Source organism: Lasioglossum baleicum, chromosome 2 (assembly GCF_051020765.1).
Source record: "Lasioglossum baleicum chromosome 2, iyLasBale1, whole genome shotgun sequence".
NCBI classification, from domain to species: Eukaryota; Metazoa; Arthropoda; class Insecta; order Hymenoptera; family Halictidae; genus Lasioglossum; species Lasioglossum baleicum.
In genome coordinates, this window is record NC_134930.1 from 13,355,751 (window position 1) to 13,383,635 (window position 27,885).

At 30.8% G+C, this 27,885-nt stretch overlaps 5 protein-coding genes across 8 annotated transcripts; 3 read left to right on the plus strand and 2 right to left on the minus strand.

The window, feature by feature from the left end:
* Positions 1 to 439: 439 nt before the first annotated feature.
* On the plus strand, positions 440 to 2,995 carry LOC143216666 (cytochrome c oxidase subunit 4 isoform 1, mitochondrial). 2 transcript variants are annotated; one of them, XM_076439948.1, is made up of 4 exons: positions 440 to 599; positions 1,395 to 1,601; positions 1,900 to 2,092; positions 2,774 to 2,995. In XM_076439948.1, the coding sequence occupies exons 2-4, from the start codon at positions 1,398 to 1,400 to the stop codon at positions 2,878 to 2,880; spliced, it is 504 nt and encodes a 167-aa protein (XP_076296063.1). In that variant the 5' UTR covers positions 440 to 599; positions 1,395 to 1,397; the 3' UTR covers positions 2,881 to 2,995. The 2 variants fall into 2 exon arrangements, with proteins under 2 accessions (XP_076296063.1, XP_076296072.1); XM_076439957.1 differs by lacking the exon at positions 440 to 599 and adding an exon at positions 646 to 779.
* Positions 2,996 to 6,220: 3,225 nt separating this feature from the next.
* On the minus strand, positions 6,221 to 13,861 carry LOC143216610 (terminal nucleotidyltransferase 4B). 2 transcript variants are annotated; one of them, XM_076439870.1, is made up of 8 exons: positions 13,056 to 13,861; positions 11,363 to 11,533; positions 9,866 to 10,223; positions 9,529 to 9,675; positions 8,790 to 8,983; positions 8,349 to 8,490; positions 7,843 to 7,981; positions 6,221 to 6,437 (listed from the first exon to the last, which is right to left on the minus strand). In XM_076439870.1, the coding sequence occupies exons 1-8, from the start codon at positions 13,412 to 13,414 to the stop codon at positions 6,238 to 6,240; spliced, it is 1,710 nt and encodes a 569-aa protein (XP_076295985.1). In that variant the 5' UTR covers positions 13,415 to 13,861; the 3' UTR covers positions 6,221 to 6,237. The 2 variants fall into 2 exon arrangements, with proteins under 2 accessions (XP_076295985.1, XP_076295977.1); XM_076439862.1 differs by having other exon boundaries at positions 8,337 to 8,490; positions 13,056 to 13,661.
* A 480-nt stretch (positions 13,862 to 14,341) lies between these two features.
* On the plus strand, positions 14,342 to 17,700 carry LOC143216638 (solute carrier family 35 member G1). The gene is made up of 2 exons (XM_076439907.1): positions 14,342 to 14,859; positions 15,225 to 17,700. The coding sequence occupies exon 2, from the start codon at positions 15,227 to 15,229 to the stop codon at positions 16,271 to 16,273; it is 1,047 nt and encodes a 348-aa protein (XP_076296022.1). The 5' UTR covers positions 14,342 to 14,859; positions 15,225 to 15,226; the 3' UTR covers positions 16,274 to 17,700.
* Positions 17,701 to 17,922: 222 nt separating this feature from the next.
* Tango2 (transport and golgi organization 2) lies at positions 17,923 to 20,623 on the plus strand. The gene is made up of 4 exons (XM_076439917.1): positions 17,923 to 18,791; positions 19,032 to 19,281; positions 19,359 to 19,577; positions 19,664 to 20,623. The coding sequence occupies exons 1-4, from the start codon at positions 18,650 to 18,652 to the stop codon at positions 19,866 to 19,868; spliced, it is 816 nt and encodes a 271-aa protein (XP_076296032.1). The 5' UTR covers positions 17,923 to 18,649; the 3' UTR covers positions 19,869 to 20,623.
* On the minus strand, positions 20,099 to 27,077 carry Fancd2. 2 transcript variants are annotated; one of them, XM_076439716.1, is made up of 16 exons: positions 26,088 to 27,077; positions 25,660 to 26,019; positions 25,282 to 25,555; positions 24,823 to 25,182; positions 24,374 to 24,734; positions 23,857 to 24,290; positions 23,677 to 23,768; positions 23,382 to 23,556; positions 23,043 to 23,300; positions 22,623 to 22,956; positions 22,229 to 22,544; positions 21,768 to 21,974; positions 20,922 to 21,219; positions 20,629 to 20,846; positions 20,314 to 20,522; positions 20,099 to 20,237 (listed from the first exon to the last, which is right to left on the minus strand). In XM_076439716.1, exons 1-16 carry the CDS (start codon positions 26,245 to 26,247, stop codon positions 20,109 to 20,111), a joined length of 4,185 nt encoding a protein of 1,394 aa, XP_076295831.1. In that variant the 5' UTR covers positions 26,248 to 27,077; the 3' UTR covers positions 20,099 to 20,108. The 2 variants fall into 2 exon arrangements, with proteins under 2 accessions (XP_076295831.1, XP_076295821.1); XM_076439706.1 differs by having other exon boundaries at positions 20,173 to 20,522; positions 26,088 to 26,382; positions 26,655 to 27,077.
* Positions 27,078 to 27,885: the final 808 nt, after the last annotated feature.

Here is a 27,885-nt window from a genome sequence, read left to right on the forward strand (position 1 = left end):
GCAATTTTTTATGATTTTCGGCCTTTTTACCATTTCTGGTCGTTTATAATTCGTAAACCAATTATGAAATTTTCAGAACGTATATAATTCATACGAGTTTACAAAACACATCTTTTAAATTTTCGTTATTGGCCCAGCTAAAAAAGTTGTAAAAATCAATTTTTACTATTGTTTTTCACAAATCCGACCAAATGGATTTTTTCAACTTATTTATTAGACGTCATTTACTAAACTAATTCTTCTAGCCTTACAGAGAAATTGAAGTCGTTTGGTCCATTCATGAAAAAGTTATTCTGATTCAATTATGCTTCTTATTGTATAAATGTTCGTTTAGCTGCAATAATAAATATACATATAAATACTACCCGCAATTATTTGAATCGCGATTGTCTCTATCGATACTTCATACATCGATATTTATATATATATATATATACATATATATATGTATTCGTATCACATATCTATAGTTGATTTGTAGAATGCTCATGAACACTTACACACCTTACATGCTACATACACACCAAACCGTGATCTAACCTTACTGAACCCTACTCGTAGCCATTTTAACTTACCTTGAGGAAGTTCGCACGGACCAAGTAAGTTTTCGTGCATTATAATACACTGTTAGCTGTACTGGTTGACAGTAATCATTACTACCTTCTTCGTATAGTAAAATATGAATCGTAGCATATTCGTATATCTCTTATGAGTATTTTCTAAATGTTCTGTGAAACATTCATATTCTGTTAGGTAACCACTTGATACATTCGATAATCGTACGTATGTAATATTATCTGAAAACGAAAGTTTTGATATACTTTTACATATTGATAAAATAAAGTGTTACTTTCGAAATATTTTTATCATTTCTTAGTTAGTAGTTCAAAATTTTTAAGAAGTTAATAGCTTGGTAATACATTTTAAGAGTGTTACATCAAGTAAAATTCTCCTTTTTTTTGTTTGAAATATAATTTTTGTAATAAAATATATAATAATGTGAGATACAAATACATGTTCAATTGTATAAACAATTAAATATTAAATTATTAGTATTAACCCTTTGCACTCCGAATTATTTTTCAATTTTGTTGCCAACAACTCCCTACTATTTGAAGTGTTTTATTTGAAATTTACTTCAAAGTACAGTTTCTTCACTGCTACTTATTTTAAACAATTTTGTTAACTAATTATATTAAATATTACTCAAACTGTGTTGTAATTTATATTTGTGTAACTTATATTTGTTTCTAACTAAAAAATAAGAAATTGAAACTGGTTTCATTTACATTTTTCTTTCTCTGATGTCGAGTCACACTTGACAAAGGAGTGCAAAGGGTTAATATACGAGTCAAATGTCAGATAATATTCTAATAACATTTATATTATTTTAGTAAATGATGGCTGGCAAACTGCTTATTTCATGTTTGCGACAAAACATTCCGATCCATACTCGTGGAATGAGCGCTTTCCATTTTCCAGACAAAATTGGCAATAGAGAGGTAGTGGGTTACGGATACAATGGAGAGGAAACATACATGGATCGTTGTGACTATCCTCTGCCTGCTATCCGTTTTAAAGCAAATACACCAGATATCATGGTACAATAGCTCTTACAATTATTAGTAACAAAACTCTTGAAAAATAAATTATAAAAAATGGTATATACAAAGTTCATCACAAAAAATATCATAGATAAATACTCTTACTAATAAACATTTTCCCCCATCTGGGTTATATTATAGAATCATTTCAATCGTAACATATATTAATAATATTTTTACACAACACGAGTATTTATTTCTCATATGTACAATTGTTAGTTAATATAGAAGTACATGTACTGAAAAGCATTAAATTCAATAATAGGATTCTAAACATCATTCATTCTTTACATAGGCATTGAGGGAAAAGGAAAAAGGAGATTGGAAGAAATTATCTATTGAGGAGAAAAAAACATTATATCGTGCAAGCTTTTGTCAAACACTCGCAGAACTGAATGCTCCGACAGGCGCATGGAAAGGAGAGACTGGAATTGCACTTCTAGGCATAGCGTTCAGTATTTGGTTGTTCTATTTCTTTAAAGCATTTGGTAAGTTTATTAAAAAGAAGATCATGCATTCTATACAAAATATTATCAGATGTCCTGAAACGTTTGTACAAATTTTTTTGGGTAATCAGTAGACTGCGAATTATATGCATTTATGATAAAAATGAGTAGGTGTAATAAATTAAAGCAGCTAGAACATTAGAAGAAATTAAAGATATCATTATATTATTTTTAATCTATCAAATATATTAGAAAGAAATTCCATTTTTATTTCACCCCAGTTTCTTGCGATTCAGATGGAAAGTTTTTATTTTGCATAAAGATCTGCAGTCTAGTAATCAGTATGGGTGGGCGAGTACCCGAGCCTCGGGTCGAGTCGGGATCCGAAAATGAGTGATACTCGGGTACCCAGAAATTTCATGTCATGTCGGGAACCCGAAAATCTATGACATTCGGGTAATACAAATTTTCGGGTTCCCAACCTGACCCGATTTCGACTTCGAGTATCACGAATTTTCGGGTTCCAACCCAAACTCGAATTTCTGGGTACTCGCCCACCCCTAGTAATCAATCTTTCATAAAACAATCGTAGAAACAATTTTTGTCAAAGAAGCAAATTTATATGAAAAGAAACTATTTGGAACACAGAATAGATTTAGAAACCAGCGCTTTTTAAATATTTTTTTTAAAGCAGATTTTTCAATACTTTATGTCATTTTACAGCTTATCCACCATTACCAGAAACATTTGATGAGGAACACAGGCTAGCTCAATTGGAACGTATGAAACTACTTGAAGTCAATCCTATCTCTGGAGTTAGCGCAAAATAATTTACCAATATAATTTTTACTCGAAATATAGTTAAAAATAATGTGTTGTAACGTAACACTTATTCAAAAACTACTTCTGTAATTAATACAATTGAATAAAGTGTTACTATCGGAATTTATAACTTTTTAATATTCAAATGTTTTCCTTTAAAAATGAAATATTTCACCCTTTGCGGTCCTATATCCAGTCCAACTCGGCATCACATTTCGTTCCAACTAGTCCTATATCGCGAACTCGGTTTGAAAGAAAAATGTTTGCTTATTTTTAATCTTTTTGTACTATTTTTTTTGTGCTATTCTGACTATAGACAGTTTATTCCTTTTCTGTTCTCTTAAAACTTTTTTTATGCAAAAACTTGCTTCGATCGCTGATAGCTGAAAAATTGGGAAAATGTTTGGTCGAAAAGAAGGGAATCTTTATATGCGAAACATGTAAAAGAAAGCTTGCAGCACCATATATTAGAAAATGTTTCAAACGATATCATATGATGAAATATTATGTGATAAACTGCAATAATAATACATTTCTTACTACGTTAAAATAATATTGCTGTTTTAATACGGAGACCGCAAAGGATTAACATGTTTTAGTTACAAAAGATACTCTATATTCTATATACCCACAATCTTCTCTTTTGTATTTACCTTCATTGAAATTTATATGTTAGATTTACGTATGTAGTGGCCAACGTTATGATCCACATCTCTAAGTATATGTTTTTATAAATTATAAATGTACATCATTTTTTATACTCGGCCGTTTATTGCAAACTAAAATTTAATATTACATTGTTATAACATAGTATCAAAAAGAATGACAATGTCACAAAGAAACCTGTTATCACTGTTTATTCAAATTTTCTGCAGTTATAGATTTTTTTTTGTTTTTTAATAATTTCTGAATATACAGTCAACACACAAATCGCAAATTTTTTATGAAATTTTACGAAAGTTTGATCCCAATTAAAAATTCAGTATTCATTTTTAGACATTATATAATCGACTCTAGGAATAACATCAAAATATAAGAAATTAATTATGTACATAGCTCTAAGAATGTAAGTTCCACATTTTAGTGTTTACAACGTACATACATCATATACAGGGTGTCCCACGCAACTGGAACAGGCTGTACCTTCTAAACGGTCGGGAATAGAGGAAAATGTTATAAGAAAAAGTTGAATGGCATCAGACGGTGCATACTACGCAACTAATTTTATGCACTTTTGTGCATCGGTGCATCAGAAAAATGCAACTGCACTTTTTTTTTTAAATGGAAACCTACATTTTTGACAGCACCAATCGATGCAGTTTGTTGTGCTCTACATAAAAGTACTAACATACTTATGCCCTAAACTTATTCGTTAGGAAGTTATCGAAGCTAAAAGTTCTCTGATTTATAATGGAACATAACGTAGGTACTCCGGAACACTTGCAGAGACCGAAATAATTCAGTGTTTAAAATAGTTAAATAATCAGTTTAAAATCCATTTTAAAAAAAAAGTGCAGTTGCATTTTTCTGATGCACCGATGCACTAAAGTGCATAAAATTAGTTGCATAGTATGCACCGGCTGATGCCATTCAACTTTTTCTTATAACATTTTCCTCTATTCCCGACCGTTTAGGAGGTACAGCCTGTTCCAGTTGCGTGGGACACCCTGTATACATATATACATAGGTGTATGTATGTTGCAATAAGCAATTGACGTTCTAATTATAAAATAGAATCACAGCTTATAATGTTATTAATGGATACCGTTGCCTTTAATATTATACAGAATACTCTGCACAAATATACAATAAGAAATTTTTTTTTAGATATTAAGAAAAGTGAATATTAATAGTGTTTCCTTTAATCTTTTCACGCGAATTTAATTATGTAAACCTGTGTTAACACAAAATGCAATTGTGACACAGATTCTGAATTAGTATACTATACGCAATAATTCTCATTTTTTTTTTTTAAATATATTTGAAAACAAAAATTTATTTGTCTGAAAAACGGAATGTAATTTTTAATTAATTAAATGTGAGATACTTTCGTAATATAACAATCCGAGTTCTCAGTGATATCAAGGCCTTTCTACGTATTGTCATATACAAAATTTTTTGAAATGTTGCTCAGTTTTTAAAAAGTAATACAGAACATGTTTTAAATGCAATGTCCGATTCATGCACTGAATTCACTTGACATTCGATCATGACATGTATTTGATAATATATACTATTATTTGATAATATAAAAATAATGTATCATTGTTCAGGGGAGACTAAAAATTACAAACTAGTATTATGAAATCAGCAATATTGTATAAAAAGTAAAGCATTATGCACAATTACGATTTCAAAGAACACAGTGTAAAAATCTAAAATGTATTTTTTTTTCAGCAATAAGTTAGTATTTTCAAAAATATTTTTATTCAAAATTTGTTGATTACCAGCACACGAACTTATAACTTAACTAAAACATTTTCACAACAGTACTGGACTTACATATTACAGAAAAAAATAATTTTCACATATACATGGACATAGCCATGACTTTAGATGATAACACATTGTAACAAATACTATTTTAGGTACGTATAAAATAAAGAAAAATTTAGTAGGTAACTCTTAGACTTATTTTTCTATGCTTGATAATGTATATTACAATATTTACAATTGGTAAATCCCAATATCATCAATTTTTCTGTCACCCCTTTGTTATAAGAATATAGTTCCATATAGAAAACTAAGTCTTTATCATCATTATTAGAGCTTGCATTGTAGCTTCATGAAATCTTTAAGAAAACTGCACTGTAAATAATCTTTATATATACATATATATATATATGTGTGTGTATACATACAGATATATATGTATATCGTTCATACTATGTAAATGTATTACAATAGCTTTATCAATGATTATGACAAAACTATTGCTCTTTAAAGATTGCAATAAGCTTGTAACTTTGTAAACAATATTTAATAAAATGCGACATGTTTTCTTAATGTTTCTTTTTTCTTGTAATATGTGCAGTAATGCGAAAAAAAGTATAACTAAACCAATCTATATTACAATCCTGTACGTCTTTGGTATGTCAACTTTCGTACAGAATACAGAAAAAATATTTGTAATGAAATGAAGAACTCAACTACATTTAGAGCAGTTTCTTGACCCTATAAGAAAAAAATCGCAGAGTTTATAAACTCTCCATCGTTATAAACACTGAGCCCCTCTGTACACAAAAGTGGAAAGGTTAATTTAATTGTGTGATGAAAGTTAATCAGTGTCTTTTCACCACACGATTATGATATTGAGCTCGCTACTTAAATGACAAACAAAGTCCAACATTATTTTGCACGTTTCATCACCGTACACAATCTCCAGTACCACCGCGAGGTGTAATGCACTGTTTTTTTCGTTTTACAGTTTGTGGTCTAGAACTTGGACTGTGGCTATTGTTGTTACTTCCATTACTGTGAAGAGAATGTTTTGCTTTACTTTGTCCACTTATATTATTATTTATTCCACGATGATGATAAGATCCTCTGGAGCTATGATGGTTACCTATAATAAAGAAGTATTCGTGCATTTATAAAAGGTGTCCGTGAAAAATACGATACATACTACATTCTAAGTTTACTCTAACGCGGTAGACAGAGTATAAAAAAATAATAGTCTTCTGTCCTTGGAGTGAATCTACACCTCTGGATCAGTGGACATTTGTAAAAGAAACTTGCCGCAAAATTGTTTATACCAAGGAAAATTGTTGTTAATGTTTGTTTTTACATCAACACCTACTACTCATCAAGAAGAGAAAAAGTTTGAAAGGAACTATATGTCACAAACAAATATTTATTGAGATATAAGCTACTAAAGCTTTTGCAAAATTTGATTGTGTTGAATTATACGTATAGACAAAAGCCTCCTACTACATACAGTTACTCGAATTAATTTCGAACGCTATAAAAAGGACGATAACTTTTTAATATTGTACTATACGATTTTAACTTTTTTGAGAAGCTAGAGCAATTAGTTTACTACAGGATGTGAAAAGAAATTTATTAAAAAATTTCAATTGATCGGAATTGTAGAAAAAATACTAAAAGTTGCATTTTACAACTTTTTTATGTGGGCCTATATTGAAAATTTAAAAAATACATTTTGTATACCTGTGTCAATTATATGCATTGTGAAAATTTCATCGAAATCGGTAGATGCGAGAAAAAACAACAGGCATTGAAAGAACCCTGAGATTTATATTGCAGTTAGAGGTCAGAAATTGTGAAAATCTGACATTTTTACCACTTGAAACGTTCGATTTTGACGAAATTTTTAGAATATGTTTAATTGATACAGATCTACGAAACGTGTCCTCTAAATTTTCCATATAAGCCCACATAAAAAAGTTGCAAAATACAACTTTTCGAATTTTCTCTGCGTAGCGTTTTCGTTGTGTAGCAAACCAGTCGTGCTAACTACACTTCTTATAACAGTTCTTACTAAAAAAGTTATCGTCTTTTTAGGAGTGTCCGAATATTAGTGGGAGTCACTGTACAACAATGTAAATAAGGTTTTCTTTCATAATTTGCAACTTCAAATTTATCTGAATGGGCAGAGAAATTATGACTTGGTACGGGCCTAGCGATGAATGTCCCTTTAAATTTCGTACGCACACGAACGTGTGTGTGTGTGTGTTCTGTCCCATTGACACAGTCAGGTGGATTGTAGTAATAGGCTTTTGTGTATACCAGGGAATTTATACCAGGGAGGGTGAAGAACCCAAGCGGAGAAGGTACCACGTATGACTCGCGAGCTACAGGTTGGAACTCCCTGGTCTATACCTATAACTCAACATAATCAAATTTTGGAAAAATTTTAATGTAAACCATTATTGAATGAATTATTTAATAGAAAAAATGTTCTTTCGTAAAATGAATAGATTTAATACATCTCTTTAATAGAAACTTACCATGAGCAGTTCCCTTAAATGGTTTTTTCCATTGTGAATGATGATGAGTATGTTGATTATTATATATATGTTTTTCTTTACTAGTATCTTCACCCTTCCCACCAGTGTTCGGAGAATTACCTCGACTACATTCAGAATCCTATGGACATAAAAAATACAAATTATTGTTTAATGTGCTATTGTGTATTGCTATTGGTTATTGTTTAATTAAAACTATGGTTGCAATAAAATGTGATTATAATATTAGTTATATGCTTCAGTCCAAATAAGAATGTACTTACTAGCCGACGAATTTAAGACTCTACTGCGCATATATAACGGAACTCGTTCATTGGCTAATCCCCCTACTCGTACTCCGCCGACCACGCGATCATTGGCTGACGCCACGAATTTTATGACTGACGCGCAACAACATGCGCAGAACAAGTACATCCTTATTTGGACTCGAATACAGTATGATTCTATATTAAAGAAAAAAAACAGTAATACTGTACTGTATCACTTGCTGGAGCAGATAATGTTGATGCATCGGATCCGGTTGAACTAGACAATGAGTCTACCTCGCTCAAAGGTAGTGGGAATGTTTCTTTAATCCACTTGCGATAATCTATTACTTCATCCGTCACGCGAATTATTCTTCCTAGTATACTGCAAAATTTATGTTTAGTAAACGTTTATATTAATCTTATTATTAGACACCGGATTTTATGCATTTATGACAAAAACGACTAGATGTAATTTAAAACAGTTGAAAGATTCAAAGACTTTAAGAGTAGTAACATATTATTTTTACTACATTAAAATTATTCGTGAAAAATATAAAATATGTATTTAGCTCCTGTGTCTTGCAATTGATGCACAAACTTTTTATTTTGCCTAAAAATCCGGAGTCTACTTCTTATAATAGCAAATAATAACATAAGTTTTGAATGCTTAAATAATCTCACCTTACTTTATTTGCATCATTGACTAAAATATTTAAAGGACTAACTGCTTGCGAGAGGACATAATAAGCCCAATCAAATGCATCTTTTACATATAATGCGCCATAACTACTACGGCCAATGTCGTTTCCAGGTGTAAGTGGATCTTCTATACACAATAAAGAAGGTCGATGACCATCTATCATATCACGTTGAACCTATAATCAATGCAGAAAATGTTAATTATACTTCGTTGAGAAATAAGTAACATTAAAAGCTAACACTGGTTAAATGGAACTACTTGTAAATTATATCCACAAACGGAAAACGATTAAATATTTTAGTTCATTAGATTGTAATCACTAGACTGCGGATTTTTATGCGAAATCAAAATTATCCAGGTCAAGTGTATGAAACCGAAGTTAAATGAAAATATATTTTCGTTTTTAATTAAATTCGCTCAAATCCACTTTTATCGTAAACGCGTTAAAACCGCATTCTAGTAATCACTTAATAATTCAATACCATTTCAATTCTCGTTAAAGTCATACTTTGTGTAAGATATTTATGATTTCGTACAATAGACTTAAAGTTTCTTACTTTTCTGCAGATACAAATTATTTAAATGACAGTTTACCGACCAGTCATTGCTTAATATATACAAGAAAAATTATTTACAAAATATTGTTTAACATGTTACATGTATAGTTTTGTCAATTGGTATTTTCTGTACAATTAATTGATTCGTAAGGACATACTTTACCTCTTCCTTGGATATGTAAGTACCACCGTCTTTAACACGAATTCCTGTCTTAACGTAATTAAATTTTCTACCATATAATTCCAAAAACTCTATTAATAGCACCCCAAGGTTAGCATTTGAACAGTAAGCATTTTGTCTGGGATGTAACTAGAATGAAAATTTTTCTATGTAGTAAGAAGATTAATTTTTCGTTTATGATAGAGTGAATTATTTCTTATCAATTGAGCTCCCCATATATTTTAATTTTATAAATGTATGTGCTTCTAGTCTTATAATTGTTTAATGATAGATCGTTGTTCAAGCAATGCAAACTTAAAAACACACAGTAATAACATACCTGTAAAAAACTGATAGTCATAAGTATTAAACTGTATGAAGAAATTCCACCAGTAAAAACTTCATTCAGGTCTCTTTGTAACAAGAATTGTTTTAATACCATAACTAGTTTCTCCAGCACAGGATACCGCTTCTTGAAAGAATTAATCAATTCTGCAGATTTGACACCATTATTCATATTAAAACTGATATCTACTTTAATTTCAGTTTCTTTATCAGTTAACTTGACAATTGGAACACTAGCTTTATCCAAAACTTTAATAGATGATGGTTCAGCAATATTTTGATCCAGTAAAGCACGTTCCAAAGTACGCAATGGAAGATTTGTCCATATTCCTATTACTACTAAATCTATATCACTGAAAGACAAATATGAATCCCATATAATTATACGATTTAAAAATATATATACATACAGGGTGTCCTGTTTAAATGACAACAGCAGGATATCTCGGAAGGCGTTGTCGTTATCAAAAAAGTGTTCGTACAAAAGTTGTTTGGTATGACGGGCTACATTACGTAGTATTAATTGTTTTCTTGTGGGTGGAATAGTGGAGGAGATCTGAAGATCAATCTACTTTTCTTAAATGGAATATTGTATTTTTTTCTTCAGAAAATAATAACAGGTACTGAGACAAATTCAAAAAGGTGCTATATGATATTATTCTGAGTTGGTTATAGGTAAATCGTTAGCTTACGTTCTGCATCGACTGACGGCCGACAGCTAATAACCGCTGCTGAGTGGCGTCGAATGCGTTGGTACTAAATTACTGCGATAAGACTCGATATTGCAAACAAAGTTTGAACTTATCTTCCACGTGCTTTCAGGATCGACAAATTAGTTTGAGATGTGCATTCACTTAGCGAAGAAGTCAAAGTATGAAAAAATATTTAGCTAGTAAGTGACAATTATAATTGATAATTTATGGCATCGACAATACTCCTCAATCTGTTTATAATATCATAATTGCAGTAATTTGATACGGACGCAATCGACGGTGCTCAGCAGCGGCTGTTGGCTGTTGGCCGTCAACCGATGCAAAATGTAAACATAAGTTGTCTAATTAAGATTTGTCTCAATACCTGCTGTTATTTTCTCAAGAAAAAAATATAGTATTCTATTTAAGAAAAGTAGATTGATCCTCAGATCTCCTCCACTATTCCACCCACAAGAAAACAATTAATACTACGTAATGTAGTCCGTCGTACCAAACCACTTTTGTACGAACACTTTTTGGATAACGACAACGTCTTCCAAGATATCCTGCTGTTCTCACCTAAACAGGACACCCTGTATACATATAGAAAATTTTTAATCCAATATAGCAATATTATGGCTCTACAGGTTTAACTTGTTATCCTCACAGAGAATATTACAATAAACATTTTCATAAGTTACTGCATACAATAGCCAAATTAATTTAATACGAATTATATATTTGGCATGTATATACATTACTAAACACATTTTGTTTTAAATATGTACAATGATACGTACCTTGTAGGTAAATATAAACCAGTGCGAAAGCTGCCAAATACTTCAACCTTAGAATCTGGCCAGAGATCATAAATTACTTGTTCTATCCTTTTGACAACACGCATTCGTAAGCTATGTTCTTCATTAGACGGACACATATAGGCAAAAAAATCTTCAATTTCTTCATGCAACCTAGACATTAAAAAATTAATAAACAAATAATCGCTGTATTTAATTATGTTAATTATAGAAATGTTTTTTACTATAATAATTTTCATTATGAAGTAATTTTGGTCAGTACTGGAACTACGTACAATACATGATAAATTATACACTACCTTCATATGAACAATATAACAGATATACCCACAAATATTTGATCACTTATTTGATATATAAGGCTCTAAGAGCGTTTTTTAGTAAAAAAGAAAGCAAAAGAGCAATACATGCATCCAAACAGATACGAAACAATTATGAAAAAAAAAGATCGGGTCTTTTGTTTTTCCCTTACATGAATTATAAATGTTTTTAAGTGAACAAATATTTTAGAGCTTCGATCTGCATATGTATACTATCATTAATGAAAACACGCTACTGAAATATATAACAAACAATACACAATTCTAAATGTTCCCATTTAAAGCCACCATGATGTATAAAACTTTTATCTTTAAATCGATACTGTAATATAATAAAATGAATATTATTTGGAATGTATATACCAATTTTCATTTACAGTTATAATGATTTCTAAAAAGTGAATCAAATTAACAACATTGATTAATTTCCTTTAATTTGCTATACACATTTACAAATCCAAACGATTAGTATCTGAAATCAATCAAAAGAATTAAAATATATTGTTAATTGTAATCTAAAATATATCAGAAAGATAGTGAACATAATAATTATTTTTTAATGTGGGAAATTAAAGAAATATTACTTTTTATTTTTGGGCACAGATTTTGAAACGGTAAACCAAATAAATATTTACTAATAGAAAAAAATGTATTGTTCATTAAAAAAATCTTAAAAAGATATCCGAAAGACAAGATAAAAATATTAATTTAATACTGAAATTGATATACAAAGTCAATATAGGATTTAATATGTTTATATTTATCGCATTTTAAACAGCCAATGAAAAATGATTAACGTAATATAAGAATAACATAAAACAAAAAATATACTTAAATTTCTCAGAAAAAGCTTATACATAATTTATAAGTGGTTATACAAATCTCAATATTTAACGAATATTGCTGATTACAGTTATCAGTAAAAAATATTGATGAAAATGGAATTATTGTGAAGTAGTATGTTGTAACGTCTTATAAGACATTTACATTAGTTTTCGAATAATTTGTAATATTGTAAATAATAACATAAGTAGTTATATTACATAAACATCCACGTGCATTTACAAGATCATTATATCGGTAGCTACTGAAATTTGTGAGATTTTTAAGGAATTTTAAGGAATATTAAGCAAAATATTACTTGAAATTCTATCGTTCATATCTTGAATAAGGAAAATGATTTCCTATTCTAAACGTTACGAATTACAAACGAACTCTACTGCGTATACCCTATTTGTAAACGAGCATGCAAGACACATAACCTTAGCTATGCCCATATGGAAGAATTACGCAGAATACAATAGTTCCACTTCGAAAGAGTAAATAATAATTGAAAATTCACTACGAATACTCACCCAATAACTCCTTTTGAATAATGTTTATTGGGTACACGCCACGGACAACCTCCGTATTCGCCAACTAAGGCATCGTAATTGTAGTTCATGCCGTAGGTACTAGCACGATTATCACCTTTCCTACGCGATGGATTATAATAGCTATTGCCTGTATGATGTTGCATGCGGTCTCCCGTACGAAAATTAACAGAATCTAAAGCTATGAAGTCTTGCGGAAGCTTCACTCCCATCACATTCGAAGATGAGTCGTTCTTCAGCGTTAAGATATCAAGACCTTTCTCAGCTTCCCAAATGTGTAACCACAAATCCTTAGCGGGGCCGAACTGCTCCGGTTGATAACAACCGATAGTCGGATCCATTAAATAGTTCTCGATTTCGTATCTCACGATTAATGGTCCTTGTGCACTACACTACAATTCCAATCTTAATTCAACTTTAATTGAAAAATTGTCTGATTTATTGTAACCTGCGAACACTATGAAATTCATATATACGATCAATGAATAACAGCATTTTAGAAGGAACTTCGTACGCTACTATAGGATATAGTGTGGCAACGCCTCTCAGATTTCACTACCAGAGGGCTGCCATCCAGCAGATAATTCTCGTAAGTTCTTGAATAATACCGAAGAGTAGGTAAGTATAACAAGAAGCCACACCGGGAGTACACAGGCAGTACCGGGCAGTACCCACTGAGCCACCAATACATATACACTATCCACCATTTAGAATTACCTTGTGACGTGACTTGTGGGCACGAGGAACTACTTTATCTTGGAATATTACGTTCTATGCATATTCTATACCTACCCAGACGGCACACCGGCTCGATTTCAGCCGGGCACCTGTGCACAAAATGGCGCGAATTTCACCTGCCGGGGGCTCGAGCCAGCTCGAGCCCAGGGCCTGCCGGCCGGGCTGGGATTCAGCCGATTTGCAAGATTGCAAGGGTGCGGGATTCGCGTTCTCATTGCGTGATAATACAAACACGGGTTTTTTCAGTAGTCAAAAACGCCAGATAAAGGTCAATCTAGGCAGCAATCGCCCTCAAAGGTCTTATTTATTAACTTATTATACTTTTGTCGGTAAAAAGGGAGACTGCTACGCATTTGCACAGTACTGCCACATTGATGCGAACCGCCCTGTGTCGTGCATGCGCGAGAAAAGTTGAGCTCAATCGAAGCACTGATTGGCCACATTAGTGTGATACCATGCTGCCCTCTCAAAAACAGGCTGAATCCCAGCCCGGCCGGCGGGCCCTGGGCTCGAGCCCCCGGCAGGTGAAAATCGCGCCATTTTGTGCACAGGTGCCCGGCTGAAATCGAGCCGGTGTGCCGTCTGGGTAGCTATGTTATCTCTTTTCGTTATCATGTAAGATCTAGCTAAATAATAGTCTGATTAGAAAAATAAGATACTAATGCAATTAAGGATAATAGTATTTAATTCTAAAAATATACATTTAGAAATGAAAATACATGTCACACTCATGTAGTGAATGTATACGTAATTTAAATCCGACGACTATCGAATATTTTATCGAGATACGTATTTATCAAAGAGCTGCCCTTCATTGTGATTTGTTACGAACCGTCTGATTCACGAAAGTAGCAACGTGACCTGTGAAATACTTAGCAATGTAAAATACATTGTCAATATAATGATAATGAACGAGAATGTGACTTTGAAAAAGTACCAATAAGTTAATAGTCTTCCATAATAATTATAAATGCACTATATTAATAGTTGCACAAGTTTAATAATAAGACTTTACGTTTTGGCTAACCAATTATTCAACTTATTACCGGTGAGTATATTTCTTAATATTAACAAAATTTAGTATCAAATTTTTGTTTATTTTGTACATAATAAACACATTATTTTTACGTCTTGACATGCGATTTTTTAATTATTATCAGAAATGTTATTTGTCTTAAATTATTTACTTATTGGTTATCTATTTCGTGAGAATTCATTAGCATCTATTATGTACTGACAAACCAATCTTACCAATAGTTATTTAAAACGACTTGTTTTCAATATTGTTACTAATAATGCTCTCTATCGTGCTGGTACCATTTCTTTATTTTAGTTTTATTGAAAATTAATATTACCTTAGATATAGATGTACATCTCAAAAATACAAGTAATCTAATCTACATTCTCTTTCAGAGATGTCGGAACATGTTGAATTACAACATTTAGTAGACGGTGACATCGAAAGTAATATCGCAGGAAGACAAAAAAGATTTTCTATTGTACTATGTAAATCATGTCCCTATCTTGGTCTAATATTAGCAACGTTATCATCATTATTTTTCTCATTGTGCAGTGTCATTGTAAAAGGTTTGGTAGAAGTAAATCCAATGGAATTGGCAGCATTTCGATTTGTGGGAGTATTGCTACCCGCAATACCAATTGTAATATATAAGGGAGAAGATCCGTTTCCAAAGGGACGTAGACTAATGTTAATATTAAGAAGCTTCGTAGGAACCACTGGCCTCATGTTAAGTTTCTATGCGTTCAGACACATGCCTTTAGCTGATGCATCTGTTGTTGTATTTTCTGTTCCTGTATTTGTAGCCATATTCGCGAGAATATTTTTAAAAGAGCCTTGTGGAATATTTAATGTTATTACAGTCTGTTTAACATTGATCGGTGTAATTTTAATAACACGTCCGCCGCTCATCTTTGGACACACTATAGAATCTCTCTCAGATGGACATGTAAAGACAGAACATGCAGATTTATGGGGTGCTATAGCAGCTTTCTCGGCCACTCTTTTTGGTGCAAACGCGTATGTTTTACTAAGAGCTTTGAAAGGCCTACATTTCTCAGTAATCATGACAAATTTCGGATCATTTGCTTTGATTCAGACAATAATCATTTCTTGGGCTATAGGTGCACTTTGCTTACCTCGGTGTGGAACTGACAGACTTTTGGTAGTCGCACTTGCTCTTTTTAGTTTTGGTGGTCAAATATTACTGACATTAGCTTTACAGATGGAACAAGCAGGACCTGTTGCAATAGCAAGGTCTGCAGATATTGTTTTCGCCTTTTTCTGGCAAGTCTTATTTTTCAATGAAATACCAAATAGATACTCGGTAGGTGGAGCAATTTTAGTTACGAGCTCAGTTTTATTAACTGGATTGAGGAAATGGGCTCTTTCTTTACCAGAAACATCTGGCGTTAAAAAGTCCTTAGGAATTTTGGTGATGTAGACTACAACATACAAATAATAGACTTATGTTTACTACTCTTTCCAAGTAAAAGGATTTTGTTGTGATTTTGAATTACAGTTGATTGTTTTCAAGTAACTTTATACAAAGATATTTATTTATATTCAATATATTAAGCAATTATCTTCCTCATGTAGTATAAAACATATTTATTATTTGAATTGAAGATATATTTAAAGTTATAACTAAATGATATAAATACATTTTGAAATTTTTATAAAGTACTCTTTAACTAATATTGATGCAGGAATGTATCATTACCGACACATATGTAGTCAGTGATAATAATTATTATTACAAATTATAGTATCACATACAAAAGGAACAAATGAACGTACTGTATAAGAATTATGATTAAAATGTTATTAACATGTATTTATAAAATAATACATTAATCCTTACATAAAAATATTATTTTACAGTCAAGTCATTAAATAATAGAATATTTGTTACATCATAACATTTGAATACATGATTTCACTTCTTAACATAAGTTACTTTTGAGCTTGAGTTCTTTGGGTACTCTAATAAGATATCTAAAGAATATGTACATCTATTTTTATTGGAGTGTATAATAACAGTACCATTTAATCTTTACTTCATATAATATAAACTCTGGTCTATAATTCAGTATTACAATTGTACATAATTATACATACTTATGTTTTACAAAACACACAGAAAAACGAAGCACTTTCTTATACTTTATTATATCCACAACATTTTATTGTGTTCTCAATTCCTATGTAAATATTAATAATTCGACAAAGTAAAATATTAAAATGTGCACAAATATTAACGAATAATATAAGTTTACTAAAGTGAAATTGGTAAATAATATAATCTAATATATATTATAAATAAACTTTATTATAATTATTACTATAATTAGTATGTTCTTTCTATTAACATTGACAAATTTCATATAAAATATGAATCAAAATGGACTGTTTTAACATCAATTACAATTACATTCTAGTCTTGTCTTTTATGCATATCAAATTTAATAGTCCAATAATGTATCTTTATTTTATGCGATATTTAATTGAGCTTATGATACAGAGTACTTAGTCGGTGCTAAAATTAAGATAATATTATGGAAACATTTTTTAAGCAACGAATAGCATAATGTTTAAATGCATTTTAATTTGTACAAGTATATATATATATATATATATACAAAATAAATGTCAAATTTTGTATTTATAACTTGGTCTTATAAATTGAATATGTATTACATGGTAAAATGTATGAAAGAATTACATTATCTTTTTCAAAATATATTTACTTCGATTTTTAATGATCTTTTTCCGATTATTAATATTCTGATCCACTATATAATAGCTTGACTTGTAAAATATTTTGACACATGTAATTGAATATCCTGTAATTATAAATATAAGTAGTCAATTTTTAATATACTCGTTTCATTTCTATTATTTATTTACCTGAAACTAATTAATGATACTGCATAATAACAAATGAAATTAATATATATTTTTTATAAAATACAACATAGAAAACACAAAGTAAAAAATAAAATATTAAAGTTTACTATAAATTAGAATGTTTTTAATTTATTGCAAAAAACATTGTTATTATGTATTATTCCTACACAAAATATTCCAAAAATCAATTTAGAAATGAGTCCTACATATTTACAATGTTTTACAACTCTTGTTACGAATTTCATGTTACATAATTTAAATTATTTAAGAAAGAATTCCTTGTTGGTATTTTCTGATTTAATTCTAGCTATGAATGAAACATTCATAAATGGAATAATATTTAAAAAATGAATGTTTTATTTTAGTGAAATCTGTCTGTATGTTATTGAGTTTTTCACGAATTACGAAATTAATCTTTTTGAAGCTCGCGCATTTATGGCAGTTTTCCTACAGATGTCGATCTATTGGCATAATTCTTTTCTGGTAACACTCAGTAACACTACTGCACTACTGGCTTACTGTCCTTCAAACTTCAAACGTAAATCCTTTAACCTTCAACTATTTAATAAAAGTATGCATTCATATAATATAATAGTGTAGAAGAGAGAGAAGGGTTGATTCTAATTACACTGACAATTGTATACAATTTTCGTTTATAAACGAAGACAATAAAATATTGTCATTGCATGTTACAGTAGCTATATGAAGTAGTTAAATAGATGAATTATCACATTTAACTATTAGTTATCGTTGTTGATCAACATATACAACGTTATCTTAATTTACAATGCGTGACGTACGCTACAATCTTATCAATGATACGATTGTCGAAAAAGAATATACCACAGATATAAAAGCATCTTGTTTTATAGAATTTACAAGTCTAAGAGACTTGTAAACTGTTTCAAATATGTGTATATTATTTATTTACCGTAATCCTGACGCTAATTCGGACTCCTATCGATTAATTGTGGCATCGAATCGAGATGAACATTTCAAACGTCCAACATTAGTAGCTCAGTTTTGGAAAAATCATCCAGAATGTTTAGGAGGTATGCCAAAAGTATAATTCTTTAACATCATAATTATATTAAACATTCATTAATCAAGGAACATAATAATTTTGTTCTGTAGGCTGTTTGGAAAGTAATAAATCTGATTTTGTAATTAGTTTCTCTATATTAGAGATGATTACTATACAGAACAATTTGTAGAACTATATTCTGCTGTTTTAAAATTATACTTTGTATTGTTAGCTAGAGTAATTTAAAATGTAATTACGAATTTATCAGGTGTTGATATGGAACCTGGTAAAGAAGGCGGAACATGGTTAGCTCTTTCGTTAAGAGGAAAAGCTGGCATTGTCTTAAATTTACCCAATGAGGAAAATGTATCTGACACTCCAAAAAAGGGTCGTGGTTCTTTAATACCTGACTTCGTTACTTCAAACGATTCTGCAGTTTCATATTTAAATAAACTACACAAAGAAAATCGAAATGGTCAGCCGTACAATTCGTATACTTTGATTTTAATTAACTTATAGTAAGCAAATCTTTTTGAAATTTTCGACTAACTTTCGTTCTATTGATAAATATATCGTTTTATATTTATTTATTTAGCAATGCTAATGTCAATTGTCTCAGTAGTTCTGTAAAATCGACAGGACCTTTTGCAAGTCAGGATGCTGTATTAGGTTTTAGCAACAGTGATTTTGACGTTCCTTTCCAAAAAGTTAAAAGAGGAAAAGAGGAATTCAGAAGTATTGTAAATAATGCTGTAGTATCCAAAGAAGCAGATCTTATTGAAGAATTGTTAAAATTTTTGAAATCAAAAGAAAGGTGTTTATTAATGAAAAGAACCAAGAATTACATTTTAATATTAATAACATATATTGTTTATTTTTTGAATACTTTAATGCTTATAGGTATTTACCAGATGCAGAACTGCAACGACGATGTCCAGCAAAGTATAGTGAACTTAGTTCAATTTTTATATCCGGCGTAGAATACTGTACAAGAACTCATTCTATACTACTGGTTAAAGGAAACAATGAAATGATATTCGTTGAAGAAACACTTATGCCGGACTTAAAGTGGAAACGTCAAATGTTTAGTAACAATTTAATATAAACAATTTAATTAAACACTTTAGTTCAATATAAGTACGATTAATGATCATGAAATCAAAAGGAACTGGAGATATCAAAAGATCACCTGCAAGTATAATTTGATATTAATGTCATACTGTTAATTTCGAGTATTTATGATGATAATATATCTTATTTTCTAAAAACATACCATGTATAAATGAGAATGCATAATTTGCTAATGCAATGAATACATTCTCCATAAAATTTTATGAAAAATTTACTATACATCTTCATCCGCAAGATCGTCATTGGAATCACTATCTAATATATCTGATGATACATCATTACTCGCTTCCTCTAAATCTAAAGCATTGGAACTCGGTAAAGTAGTTTCTTCCGAAGATAAATTCTAGAAAGAAGAATGACAATGTATAATGTGATAAACAAACGAATGTATGGGAATCACAAAGAAAAAGGTAATTAACCTGCGAGAGAATTTCTTGACCCTCTAAGTTTTTATTGATCAGATTACCCATCCAAAAAGCGGTAGGACTGTTATTAAGAACTAACATCCCTTTTACGCTATATAGCAATCTTTCTAATATAGACTTAGCTGCAGGGACATATTTTGTTAATGTAAGATCTTTTTTCTCCACACTATCACAGCATATTGTATGTAAATATCTTGTACCCCCTAAAACAGGAATATTTTTACACATTTGTAAGGTGGTGTTGAATTGAAAAAAGAATTTAATAAATAAAATTCTAATACAGTTATCTACGTCACTTCAAACTTATACCTTGAATCATTTTTAATATTTTGGTTACATCATCCGTTTGATATTTCAAATTATGCTCAAGAATTGGCATCCCTAGATTTAAGAAGTATCTCAATAGAATGGGCATGTGTTTCAAAAAGATTAATACATTATTTTTTGTAGTGAGAGTTTTACATATTTGAACCAACTTTTGAATATTAGAAGCAGCTTCATCCCACACTTCTATTCTCTTTGGGTCTCTAGAAGAGATTTAACGAAATGTATACTTACTCAAGAAAAACTGAACTCATTTGAATAAAATATAAGGTTTATACCTGTCAGCTGATGGTAATGCTATTTTTACACCATTAATCAGACCGTCAAATATTTTCTTAAAGAAAGAATGAAAATTACTTCTTTTTATGGAGGGTATTTTGCTTAAACAGTCCTGAGGACTTTCTAATTTAGAAGCTTCATCTGGTAACCATTCCAAGATTGAAGTAACTGTTTTCAGTGGTAATGGTTCATTGTCAATCCAACTGTTTAGTAAGCCAGTTACTGCATTTTTATATTGCGGACTGAAATATTTATCCTCTCGCCATTGGAGACAAAGAAACCCAAAAGCCATGTTTGCTAAAAGAAATTAAAGGAATCCAATTATGTATAATGTAGTGCAAATACCGAGTACCCGGCTACTTCGATTACCCGGATACCCGAGTCTATACCGAGATAAAGAAAATTACCCGAGTTCTACCCGACCCGCCGGGTACGATTAGTTATAACTAGACTGCGGATCTTTATGCATTTATAGTAAAATTGAGTAGATGAAATTAAAAATTGTTGGAAAAATATAAAAATTGAGAATGCTAATATATGATTTCTCCTCTATTAAAATCATTAAGCGAAGAAATAACATTTAATTTGGTTTCTATTTCTTGCAATCGATGCAGACAATTTTTATTTTGCATACAGATCCGCAGTCTAGTTGTAACGATATAATAGATATTTGACTATTCTGGATTATTTCATGTAATAATAATACAAATTGTCTTACATGAGTATTGGGCATTTCATCAAATATCAAGGTACCTGGGTAATGTTTGTTTATTACCCAAGTATCTCATAAGTAACAGCTCTAGTATAATATCAGTATTAGTAAAATTTTACATATTACTCCTTACCATATTTTTCTTTGCTTTCTTTCGTATATGACTCGGAATGTTTCATTAGTGATTGACACATATTGATTAATGTAATAGATAATGTTATTTGTGTAGCAATATCAGATAAAGATTCAAAGTATTTGCATGATTCTGCAACAAGTTCTTTGCAAGATCTTAACGTGGCATTGTTTTCGTCTACTTGACTTGCCAAAGTTCGTAGTCCATCTGAGAAATAACACAAATATTACCAAAATAATACAATTTTCAATTATCTGTTTTTCGAAAGAGAATAGTTGAAGTTATAATAGCTGTCCATTCCTGAAGTAATATAAGTGAGTACATAACTATTATATCACTTCATTTATCTTCTTCTAAAAAACAGACAATAGTTATTGTGATTTTAAAAGAATGTTGTCAACCAAACGAATTATAAATAAGAAAAGTACTATTGCTGCATTATACATTAAATAGTAATGTACCTCGTAAAAGCACGTTATAAGTAACACTTTCAAATCCTTTCCAATTAAATATTTTTATTAGAAGACACAACAATAATCTAGCAGCTTCTTTATTTTCATCTGTACTTTCTTCTCTTAAAGTATCCACGATATTTTGCAATTTTGAACAGATCTTAGGTAATACTTCAATTAAATCTCGAATAAAGGTTTCGTTATTTTCATATTCGAATATTCCTAAAAGTTCTTTAACGATAAAACACACATGTTTTACAGTTATATTAAGTTTTCTAGATTGTGTTGTATTCAATTCCATTTGCATGTCTAATAGATGGACAATCTGCAACAAATATTTTCAATTATTCTACAATATGTAGTATAAATGTATGAATATCTTAAATAAGATCAAAATATATACCTTAGCATCCAATTTTCTGAAATACATTGGATTTTTGGAACATATTAGGGAACCTAATTCCCAGCTTTCAGTTTCATTAAAAGTGACCGATTTTTCCACAGCACCCTTCTTTCCTTTCTTGCCCTTTTTCCCACTTTTTTTCTCAACTCTTGCAAAAGGTGTTACAGGAAAATGATGAAAGTAACACGGAAATGGCTGGTACTTTGTATCACACAAAGTAAACAACATGCTCAACTCACTTTGTAAATATATTAAATTGTCAAGACGTTCGATTATCTGCTTTTGTAATAGAAAATCTTTTTGCGTGACAAAGCCACTAAGTACTTCTCGAAACCTGAAAGGTAGGTATATTATTAAATTTTTTTTTAAACTGTATGGTATATTGCATTTGTGCACTACTTATTTCATTATTCAACTGACCAATTAATGCAGCATATTACTAAATCTAGCGTCGAATTTTCTGCTGTATCAAAATTTTCTGGCATTAATATTGCACAGCCTAAAAGGGAATCGATAGCATCTAAATCTCCATTTTCGCTAAGTTTTATACAACACGTTCTGAGAAGTTTAAATGAAATTGCCACAATAGCGCCATACTTTTTGTTTTCAAATGATAAAAAACAATTTTGTGGTTCATCTTCTGTCTTGTTCAATCCAAACTTCGGAACTAATTCACCACTATAGAAAATGTTAAACGTTAGAAAAAATAGATACATAATAATACTGAAGAATAATTAAAAATCATATAATATTATGTACTCGTAACTGTCTTTATCAATCATGTTTTCATTGACGAATTCTTCTTCAATATAATTTGTCAAATTTTGTATAAATTCTGCATCGATTTCCTGAGTTTGGGAAATGATACGTGTCAACTGATCATAAAATAGAGCTTTTGACCTTGGACAGTTTTTCACATTATTCAGTACTGTCTCTATAGAACCAAAATGTAATATAAATTAATATTCACAAGATGTTTAATCGAGTAAATAGAAATTTAAATATTATTGTGTGTGTGTATATCTTATGTAATTAAATACTTTACAATGCATACTGAATAAACTATAGGCAGAATTAGCTGTTTCAGCTGTTTTCATTAAATGTTTTATTGCCATAACTGCTGCGAGGACACCTTTACATTTTATTCTAAAATTCAAGAAAGAAAAATGTTATTTGGAATAAGATTTGTAATATTAAAATTAAGTCATATTGTAATTACTTAGTATATACATACTGTGGTTTAAAATTAGCTAATTGTTTTTGCAAAAGTATGAATAAATCATCTCTTAAAGATTCAGATGTAGAGGTAGAGTTCACACATAAATTTTGTAATAAATCATTCAATGTTCCAACTTCCTCTAATTCTAAATTATCCAACTTTTCAAGCAAGATGCGGAGATGATTACAATGAGGCATTAAGCATTTCTTCTCTTCTTCTTTTACTACCATTGTGCAAAGGAATGCCAAAGCATTTTTTATTGTCTGATCATTGCCACCCATAAGGAATATAATTTTCTCCAATATTTCACGTTGTTTGAACACATTATCCTTGTGGCATATAAATTGCAAACGCAACCAATCAATTGCAAAATCAATAAACACACGTTGATCTGATTTTAGTAAATTACTTGACAATTGTAATACTGTTGTTTGCAACTCTTGCACAACCTAAAATAAATTACTGTTACTTTTTTTATCAAAATCCAAATAGTACTTAATCAATATTAATTATAAATTTGTACAGAACACACCTGTTTGTAATCATTGTACAATAAATTCAGTAAACTTGGTCTGTAGAAACCAGATCGTATATGCTGTTTAAATATAGTTTCAACATTTTTTCTTTTTGTTTCTGTAGTTGAAAATATAAGAAGCAATACAATGATATCTAAAGGTTGTGGGTCCTTGTTAATATGTTTTATAAATTCAATTGTTGTGGTTATTGCATTCTTTGAAACGGACATGTGCATTTTCAGAGTTCTGATTATGCTTAACTGATTTTGGTAACACTCTTCAACCTTTTCTCCAGCAAGCGGTTGTAGGTCAGTGTTACGTAATACTTTCAATGTTTTTTTATAAATTTCCAAATCTGAACAATCCTCGAAAATAAATCTGTTAAAATAATGAATACATGTATTATCAGAAAGTTATTTAAAAATGAAATATTTTCGAAACGTACTGTTCGAAATGTTATACATACTTTATAACAGCTGGTATAGCATTTACTTTTATATTTGTTCTTAGCAAGTTTAATATTTTGTTCTTATAATCATCTAAATATTTTTTTGAAAGATTCAAATTACTCATACAATTCAATATTAAACTTATTAATTCCGAGTTCTCTTCCATCACTTTATCCAAAATTTCTGCAACAGTTTCATGTTGCTTATCAGTTACTATATCAGGTAGAAATAAAATTAATTCACTTTGAAACCACATAGGACAAGATTCCAGAAGCTGTGTTAAACTATTTGTTAAAGCATCTGAGTTAGTTACAACATCTAGAAAACGAAATTGCTGCAACAATGAAAGAGCCCATGGTATCGTTTCAATAGAATCTCTGAAAAAGGACATGTTAAAGTTATTAGAAATATTTTCTGAACATTATAAACGGTTTATAAAGTAGGTTAAAAAAACAAGTTACATGAGATATACTTACGCCATAAGCACAGACTCGTTAAGTTTGGTCAATAGACTACTATATATTTCTGGATGTAACTCTGACACTTGCAGTAATATTTTTATAAGAGAAGAACTATGTAATGCATTTGAAACTTTGTTATTGATCAATATTTCCATATCGCACAAACCATTTTCAAGATTCTGTTCATTTTCAAAGTACTTTTCTATTAAGCTCATTAATTCTTCTTTATTATATTTGTCTGAATTTAGTAATTCCTTCATTTTTTGTTGAACTACTATAATATCACTACCTATTACAATTTAACAAAATATTTATTATGACAATCAATAAATATGGACTAACAAATATGCATTATTTCCATTAGAGTGTTAGGTAATTTTTAATACAACTTACAAAGTATATGAGGAGCAACTGCATTTAATTTAATGCCAGATTTCTTTAGAAATTTCGTAAATTTACAGTGTGTGATAGAAGCTTCAGTGACATTCCTTTGTGATTCTGCATAATTAGTATTTTTGGATCTATTTTGTGATGAGTTTGTTTCAATTCGACTTTTCTTTAAGACCGTGGATTCAGCTAAAGGAAAACCCAAATCATCGTCGCTTTCAATTCTCAATTCGCTTAAATATGACGATTTGCGTTTACGTGTTGAAACATCATTTTCCAATGTTTTGTTTTTGCTGATTATTGTCTCTTCGGTAAGTGGCCGATTATTACTTTTAGATCGTTTTTCATTCGACGATTCATTATAATCTACAAATACTTGTGCGTTTATTAATTTTGTTTTAAACTGTAATCGTTCCCGTAATTTATTTACTTACTTTGAGTTGAACTTGTTTTAACGTTCAATGTACTTCGACTGCTAAGTAATGTTTCTTCATTTAAAGATTTCGTATCAGAAGTTGTGCATGTTGATGATATTTGGCTTCCTCTTAAATTTTTATGCAAACTTCCTTTAGATTTCAATCTTCTTCTATCCATAATTCACTGACTACGTCTTCACAAGCAACCATAAACATCGTTTTCTCGCGCGAAATTATAAGAGCGCAGCTAAACCAAAGAGTAGGTATAACAATGGAAGCACTCCAGGCAATACTTTTGAAGTCGATCGGTGGCCTGTGAGGATAGGCAAGCGGGAAATTTAAATTAACTAGATTTAACATTCTTATTTCATGTCAATGTCTAATAATTAGAAATCTATTTATGGTAATTTGCTATAATCACGTGAAAGCTCTTTTGAAACCATGCTATATGTAATAAAAATATTTTCGATCGAACTGCTAATAGCAGAGTAATCTCTACTGGTTACGATTCGTGGTTCACCCTGTATAAACTTCTGAACTCTTCCGGTAACACACACACGCACGCACGCACACACACAAACATACTTTCCTGTCAGTATAGTTGCTCAATACTTTCCCCTCAAACTTAGAACGTAGACTGACTGACGTAGACGTATTTAGATCAATCTGTTTAGATCATTCCTGCATTTGATTGCGCATGCACGTGAAACTCGTGCAATATCCCAGCACTGGGTGGGAGTTGGAACTCGCTACAGTAAATATTTGATAAACGCAAGAAGAAGTTACACGTTGGATGTAAAAAAAGTATCCCTTCCATTGCGGAGCAACGCCGCAGGGGCCTCAAAGCTCGATCTGCCTCGGTCGCCGAGCAGTGTAAACATGCCGCGTAATCTGATCTCGGGTCGGATATATCGGTGTAAACATTGATCTGAACTATCGGTCTGAACTACTAATCCAATTACAAAATTTCTTTATTTTTCATTATTAATATGATGTAATTCTAATGATATTTACTTGTGTAGTGGACGATGAAAGTTTCGGGCGCAAGGAAGGACAGCGTATGGGAAAGAAAGTGTCGCGAAGAGTCGCAGTCGTCGACATATAGTTCAAAGGTCCCCGCGTCCTGACAATGTAATACTAATAGAAAACTTTTTTATTATTAATTATTATTCTCTTTTTATACAAGCTTTCTTAAAATATTTGTTACATTTTTCTTATTCTAATAAGTTGTTTGACGTTGTATCGCCTAAAAAAAGAATGGTGTGTTATGCTTAGAATAGTATGGCGTATTAATTAATAATTATATAACTATTTCAATTGTCTTACCTAAGATTGTTAATTTTATTCCGTCTAAGTGACAAAGTACCGAGCGTGGAAGGTAATTTTTACAACTCTCGAAACATTGAAAAGCATCCTCCAATTTCTTCCTTACGTTTCGAGGCAGTTTGATCCCATGTTCCTCATTTTCTTCGTCTGCGAGCCTTTCCTCATGTCTTTCGTCTGCGAGCCTTTCCTCATTTCCTTCGTCTGCGAGCCTTTCCTCATTTCCTTCGTCTGCGAGCCTTTCCTCATTTCTTTCGTCTGCGAACCTTTCCTCATTTCCTTCGTCTTCGGTCCTTTCTAAACTGCGGTCTTTTTCACCATATATGCGAACTAGTCGAATCCGGTGACGTTTTTTAAATTTTGTAATCCACCCTGTGCTGACTTTAAAATCGGAACATGCTTCAAACTCTTTTTTCAATTCATTTGCTTTTCGTAGAAGTAGCGCATCCGAGATAGCAGTTCCTATAGTTCTCATTTCTATAAACCATACATA